This window comes from Rattus norvegicus, chromosome 8, assembly GCF_021556685.1.
Source record: "Rattus norvegicus strain SHRSP/BbbUtx chromosome 8, alternate assembly SHRSP_T2T, whole genome shotgun sequence".
Taxonomy (NCBI): domain Eukaryota; kingdom Metazoa; phylum Chordata; class Mammalia; order Rodentia; family Muridae; genus Rattus; species Rattus norvegicus.
Genome location: NC_141541.1, coordinates 45563653 through 45571177, shown reverse-complemented (window position 1 = coordinate 45571177; position 7525 = coordinate 45563653). Strand labels below are relative to the sequence as shown.

The following is a 7525-nucleotide window of genomic DNA, read 5'->3' as shown; positions in this document are numbered from 1 at the left end:
TGTTTAAGATATAAGTATATGAAGCTTATTCACACTTTGGTATAAATTCTAATTGTATAAAATTACCACTGTACACTGCCATGGATAATTAAGGAATGCAAGCTAGTACTGTCCAACTATAAATACTCACTCTTCTGGGGAAATCAGGTACAGTTTAGTTAGTGCAGCTTTATGAATCTTCTTGTATGATTTCAAAGTTAAACAGAAAGTAAATCCCTTGGAAAAAAGCCACTTTTTTCCACTGAGATAGACTTTACTTCAAAAGGTGATTCTCAAATCCTGTAGAGATCTGAAGAATCTCTCATTTCAGATGTCCTAATAGTTAAAGGCTTTTCACAGTGGGAGAGACCTCATCTCTTTCAGTGTCCCCAGTATGTTGAAGAAAATGATGGGCACTAAAGAACCCTAACTGGAGTGTCCTTCAAATGTGGCAAAGTGGCCATCGAGTGAAATACTACCCACTTACCTCCACTGCTGCCAGAAAGCTGTCCAGACTGTGGAGAAGGAGATCATGGGGAAGTCTATTGTCCCAGGATTAGGAGGGAAAAAGAAGAGGATAGTCCATCAAAGGACCTACTTCAAAGGATGGTTGTCAGAGCCCCTGGCCTATTCTATTGACAGGGTATACCACAATGACACAAGAATATTTGCTGACTGTCTGACACGGTAGCCAACATTTTCTGTCATTTCTTTAGAATTGGAAGCTGTTTGCTCTGAATTTCCTGTTTACTCAGGCAACATTTCTCCTTCTCAGGTCTCAGATGGAGATGATTAGATAGTTTACTCTTAACCTTTTCTTGTTATGAGACACAGAAAAGAAAACGAGTTCACCATCACACAGGAATGTGACAACTAGGAACCTGACAGGACCAGGGGGGACATGGGAGGTCCAGAATGAGGGGCTCGACAGACAACCCACTGCAGCATCAAAATGCCCGCCACAACCGCTGTGGCACCATAAATCCTGAGCCCTGAAGGGGATGACAATAGAGTGTGCATGGCCTGACTGCAGCCCGGGACTTTTCAAAGCTTGTATCACCCCCGAGCACTTACAAGAGTGAAGAAAAAGGCAGATGCCCAGAAGCTGCTGCTGTAGTAGGAGGCAGTTATGGCAGTTGGAGGTGGAGGTGGAGGCAGAGGAGGGATGAGAGAAGAGGGAGGAGTTTCCCTGGAAGGACCAGAACAGACAACATTCTGACTACTCCAGAACCCCACCCAAACCCAGCCCATGCCACAAATCCCGAGTCCACTGCCAATCCTCTTCATGCTAAGCATTCACTTCTTCATCCCCAATGTGCTCATTTTAGTTTTTTTAAACTCCTTTTTTGTTCTCTGTGAATTTCGCATCATGCAGCTCAACTCCATTGATATCCACCATCACCTCACATCTGAAGTCCACCCTTGCATCCTTCTCCATATCAGAGAAAAAATAATCTACTTGTGGAAGTTGAAAAAAAGAAAAAGAAAAAAATGCCAATATGTCCACAAAAGAGGTGTAAAATTATAAAGATGAAGGACATAAACCCTTATATTATTTAAAATTTACAAAATTACTTTTCATTTCAAGAGAGTTATTATGGCTAATAAGTGCAAACTATGATAAATAGAGAATATAAAAGCTTAAAAAGTGAGAGAAAATGATTCCGGTACAACATTTTACACTAATATAATTTAGTTCATGAAGTACCTTTTCCAATTTTGCCAAATACAAATGGACTGAATATTGTGACAGTCATTCTTATCTGATGCATCCCATAAATATTCTAATTTTATCTAGCTGATCAGTGTTAAAGATAAAGGTATTTTTTAGGTGTAAAATGGGTAATGATTAGGTGACCTCCCTCTGTACTAAGGTGTGTCAGCTTTCAATTTTTAGTTCTTTACTGGCATAGAGATAAGAGCTGGCAGGACTTTTTCTTGTCATTTCTAGGGCCCAGCATGAGGTTTGCTTTTTTGTAGATGTTTGACCTTCTTACCAGCTCAACATAAGGTAAGAGATCTATCAGCTGTTGTCTCACCTGATTTCGATTGAACGAAATAAAGATCTGATGGCCCAGAGCTGCAGCAGAAAGTATGTGGGCATAACTCCAGGCAAACAGAGGAACATAGGGTGAGACAAGCTGAAGCTGGAGATTCAGAATAGACATGGTAGGGAAGAGATATGGACCAAAACACGGCATACTTGTAAAGAGATAATCACCCGTTGGGTCTCCAAACTAGAAGAGTGGGGTTAAATATAGAGAAGATAGCACGTGCTCAGTGAGAGGCCCAAGATACAAACTGTCAGACAGAATCTCGTGATAGAGCTTACATAGGCCTGTGAGCAATGCTCCTTTGGTGACGTTGGTGCAAAGAGGAGAACCCCACAAGCACCATGCGGGTGCCTTCATTGGTGGCTCCAGCATTTCATTTTCCTCTGGCAATTTGACTCCACACTGTTCCTAGCACCATAATGATTTCAACTCTTTCTCCTAAGGGATTTTGGGGCAACTGTCGAATGCTAAGTACAAGGCTTCATGAGTTTTCCCATAACACACACCCATGTTGCAACCTATCCTGCAGTCTATTTCTTGATGTGATTTCAAGCACATGTACATAAGGACACAGGAGAAACTTTTGACTGCATATTCAAACTGGTATTATTTCTCAGGAATTTTTAATGGCTAATATTGATGAATAAGGATAATTTGATTTAAGATGAGACATTTTTGGGCAGGATTTGGAGGGAAACATTCATTAAAATGCATAGGAATTAATAAGGTTTTTATAATCAAGCCTTGAGGAAAATTTGGCCTTGGAAGCAGGAGGTACTCAGGGGCTATGCCCTGGGAAGGTATCCTGGAAAGGGCACCTCAGCTTATGCACTATACAGGGAGATTATTAGCAGAGAGGCAAAGTCTGTTCACCATGACATCAGCTGACCCTTCTTGAACATTCTATTGTGTCCTAGAGAGTTCTTGGCATCCTCTGTGATGTCACCAGCGTTGTAGTAACCACCAGTGCCCTACTTTTTCTCAGTCCCTGCTTGCAGATACACAGGAAGACATGTATTCCCGTCTTCGCAAGCATTTTGGTAGAGTGAACGTTGATTTTGGACAGACTGGAATGAGGGAATCTCGCCTTTCATCAAAAACAAATGATGGACAAAGAAAGGTGGCCTGGGGAATGCGGAGTAAGTTCTGTGAATTGTAGGCTGAGCTTTCTTTCAGAGGGAGAATAGGCTTAGGCTGACCTGTTTACCAATGGGCCTCAACAACTGGAGTATCTGCAAAGGAATTGAAATTCCATGAAGATCACAATTCCTGAAAGTCAAGGATTTGAGAACATTAGTTTGCCCATCCCCAAAGGGAGGATATGGTAAGGCCAATGCTATTATTCTGTGAACTTCTGGCCTTCATTTTTAAAGTGCATATGTTAAGTTACATTGATATAATAACACCATCAGGAGACATTGAGTGTCCATCTTTATTGAATTTAGACAGAGTATAAATCTAATTCACTTTCATTGCTTCTTTAAATAAAGTAGATCTCTGACTTTAGTATCAGGGAGAGAATTATGCTTCTGGCAATGACCTTATGTTCTTAGAACTCCTTTGACTTTTTCTAATGTTCAGGGATAGGACATCCTTAGCATTATACATTAGAGTTTGTGTGTTACGAACATCTTTTTACAGTTCCAAAACGATGTGGAGCAAGTACACCAAGAATCAGCCTGTAACCAATTGGTACTTCTGTGGCATTTGGTGTTTCAGACAGGGGAATTGATAAGTCTGTTGATGGTGACTTCCCCATCAAAGCTTTTTAACTCCAAATGGGGTGGCCTAGAGTATCAGTGCAGGACATCTGAGTATCTCCAATCACTCAAAACTTTTGGAGGTTGAATTTATCATCTGACTTCTGAAAGTACAGGGGTTAGGGTCCTGAAAGAAAGTTGTACCCTGTTAAGTTGATAAGAATCCTGTAGAAACCATCTCTGTGGTACTTGAGTATGGTTGGCAGGCATAGGGAACACCCGGCATCTGACATCTCTTGGTCGCTATAGAGTGCTGGGAGAGTTGACTTCCACTGAGGAGGTCTCTTAGGCAACAACAAACTCGTTGTGGTGACACTGTGTTCTACACATGCTCTTCTCCTGTTAGGGCATCGCCATGGTCTATGTACACTCCCCTAGTCTCTCCATGAATGTTCACTTGTGTTCTTCTACCTGCAGACGATGGGAGACTGACATCATCCCCTGGCCCTGTGGTAATCAACAAGGAGGCCAACACGGAGAACACAGAAGAGCAGAGACTGATTAGACAGCTGCAGTCAGCTACTGAGGAGAGAAATGAGCTAAGAGATCTCCTGACTTACGTGACAGAGAGATACAGGAACAACAGGTATGCATTGCTCCAAACTGCCTTGTGTCACTCATGGACCTGCAATGTCACCTCCATCGTATTCTATTAAGGTGTTGGGTCTAGAAAGCTGTGCCTCCCAAAATACTCGTCCTAAACCTCATTTCTGATATAGAGGAGATCAGAACCTGACCCTTGGTCAGGAGTGAGATGGGAAATGGTCTCATCTGCTGCCTCCAGCTGAAAATCTGAACTTGTGGCCTTAGTGAGGATTCAGGGATAACATTCCTGGAGCATGAGTTCCCAGTGTGCATTTGGAAAGCCCTTGACAGGTGGTAGCTTTGCAAGGTTCTAGGTGCTGTGAGTTTGGGTGTGTGCTAGGAAGGTGACTGAGTGAGGACTCTTGTTGCAGTAGCCTGAGGTGACAGATCCCCAATTGTTCATCTCAATGTTTGACTAGATGGCCAGAGACACAGGGCTTTTCCTTCTTTTTTCTTTACCTCTGAGCCAATAATGTGGCATGCGTTTTTTCTGATTCTGATTGTGTTCTCCGTTTGCATATTTCGCTCCCTTTTTCATTCTCTTACTGTTTACTTTTCTTTTCCTGTGGCTATGTCCCAGTTTCTGTGTCTCTGTGTGTACACACCTACATGCATATGCGCAATTTTTATATGTTTATATTTCCCCCCCACACTTGGAATCTAGGGGTCTATGTTTTTTCCTGAGTATATTCATGTATAACAATTTCATGGTGATGTGAGTGCTTTGTTTTGTGAGTCCCTCTTTCAACTGCAAACTTCTTTGCCAATGTGGTCACATTTGTCTGTATATTTGTGCCATTTGGGCAGATTATAATTTTGTGGCGATTTATGGTCTCAACTCCATAATTGTGTGAATTGTGTGTCTCTACAATATTAATTATTCAGGATGTAGAATTCCTGTTGTCAAAACAGGAAAATTGAAATCACAGTTTTCTAGATCTTGGATGTGGGAGAGCTGTGGCCTAGGCCCTTGTTAGCATAAGTAGCTTGACTGCAGATCCAGCCCTTCTGAGTGAAGAAAGGGAACCTGGGAACCCTTTATCTCGATGCCGAGCTTATGGGGTCCTGGGCCCAGAATAACAGGTTTCTGAAGCTGAAGAAGCTCCCAATATGTAGAACTCAGAAATTGTCCTCCCAGGACTGGGGTACTAGAAGACCCAGCCTGAGTTCATATATTCCTAAACACAGATGTTCATTGGGTTTTACTCTCCTAGGGCCAGCCGCTACATCAGGTCAAATCCATTTTATGAAAAATTGAAGATAAAGGAGAGGGAGGTCATGTCATTACTGCACAACTTAGAGATGAGGAACATCGAGCATTGTGAGAAATTTCAGGAGCTCCAGAAGGAGATTAACTTCTATCGGTGAGCACTGGTCAGAGAGGCCATTAACTGTGCTTTGCCCACAGGTGCCATCTTTTGTTCTGATTGGAGGTCTAGCAGCTCTGGCTCCGTGTCTTGTGCTCTTTAAACATCACTGTGCCCTGGGCCTTTTGGACTCAGTTTTTAGGTCCACAGGAGACTGTTACTCATACCCAGAGTGTCTAGGCATTTTCAGAAGGCTCTAGGTAGACCAGTACTTATTCAGCTCACCAAATGGCTAATAGCTGAACTGGGCCTCTGCGGTCACACGAGGTTTAACAAAACTCAGTGTGTGGACCACATGGGTAACATGAACTTCCCTTAATTCTACTGACCTCCTTTGAGGGTATTTGCCCACTATTTATTAATGTTGCCCCCATGCCTTTTGCTTCCATGGATAGATGTATATCCCCTGTTGTTTTGGAGAGAAATGAACGCTTTTTGGTACTTGGGTCACAGAAACAATTTATTCTTCCCTGAATTGGCTGTTTGATGTTTGTGCAGCAACCTTGTGTTTATCAAGATGTATTCTATGAAGTTTTCACTGGTATCTGGGTCCAGAGCGAGTTTGTGAGACTTGGGAGTAGGAATGGGAGGAAGAGGGTGCAGGATCTAACTATGCAGTGTGTGTTTCCAGCAACCTGCCCAGCCGGATCCATATGGACAAGATATGTATGCAGAAGAAGTTGTTCCCATTCAGAAAGGAGAGCAAAGCAGAACAGCTTGATTCTGCACCGCTGCTACAGAAATTTTTGTTTGATTTGAACAAGAAAGTTAAAGACGAACAGGAGAAAACCAGCAACCTCCAGACCAAGCAACATCTGGTAGGGACAAGCAGCTGTGTCAGCCTAAAAATATCTGATTCCATTTGCCAATTTGATACATGTTTGCTTTCCCTACCACCTTAAGTGTGATAGCGTATATTGGCTGGATAATGTGTTCTTTTCTTGGATGCACATTTTATGATGTGATCACTGCCATTCTTTATCCATGCGGTCATGTGTTCTGCTAATCTTAGTATATAATAGTCTACAACACACATTCATCCTTGATCCTGTGTAACACATATTGACTGATATACACTCATAGTTGTAGAGCTGCAGAAAAATTGACAATGATTCCAAAGAAATATAGAAGTAATCATAATGGAGAACCATGTGCTTCATGCTTTCTTGCAGTACACGATCAATATACCCACACAGATAATGACCTTCAAAATCATCTTGGGAAATAGGTTTTGATAAATGCTGTTGTCCTAGACCATACATATGCTGTGTTTTTATTGTTGCGGATTAGGCGTAGAATGATCATTTATGTCAATGGGTCTTTTTCTCTACTGTATGTCTGTGGCTTGTGCTGGGTGAATTTCCCTCATAGTCCAAAAGAAGGAATCACATTCCCTCTTGTAGATGATTGTTAGGAACCACGTGCTTCTTCTGAGAGAGCAGTAGGTACTCTAACTTGTGAGGCATCACCACAGCTCCTGCAGGTGGGTTTTGTCTTTCTAGGGCATGTGCTCTCTTAGGTGGACAAGATCACCTCCAATTAAACAGAGATACCTCAGGAAATGTGTATTCACATTTACCTTACTGAGCTGTGCAGGCTCAATGTGTTAGGCTACCAGGAATCCTTACAGGGCCCTCTGTCATTGTGGATTCAGGATGTTCCTCCAGCATCACTTAGTTTCCATATTAGAGCAGATCCTTCACCTAGTATCAGTGATGACCATATCTACTATGCACATTTTATAAAACACAGAATGGAAACTATCTTCCTGTAGGCCAGC

The 7525-nt window shown here is 42.2% G+C and overlaps 1 protein-coding gene across 1 annotated transcript; it reads left to right on the top strand.

The window, feature by feature from the left end:
• Positions 1 to 2997: 2997 nt before the first annotated feature.
• On the top strand, positions 2998 to 6889 carry LOC148004075 (disks large homolog 5-like). The gene is made up of 4 exons (XM_087564062.1): positions 2998 to 3172; positions 4211 to 4379; positions 5593 to 5742; positions 6377 to 6889. Exons 1-4 carry the CDS (start codon positions 3046 to 3048, stop codon positions 6645 to 6647), a joined length of 717 nt encoding a protein of 238 aa, XP_087420188.1. The 5' UTR covers positions 2998 to 3045; the 3' UTR covers positions 6648 to 6889.
• Positions 6890 to 7525: the final 636 nt, after the last annotated feature.

What these genes read in the sequence shown, in the direction of transcription:
- LOC148004075 (XM_087564062.1), top strand. Translation starts at nt 3,046, where the DNA reads ATGTATTCCCGTCTTCGCAAGCATTTTGGTAGAGTGAACGTTGATTTT. An exon ending in GAGAGATACAGGAACAACAG is followed by an intron (nt 4,380 to 5,592) that starts GTATGCATTGCT and finishes TTACTCTCCTAG; the next exon opens with GGCCAGCCGCTACATCAGGT. An exon ending in AAGGAGATTAACTTCTATCG is followed by an intron (nt 5,743 to 6,376) that starts GTGAGCACTGGT and finishes GTGTGTTTCCAG; the next exon opens with CAACCTGCCCAGCCGGATCC.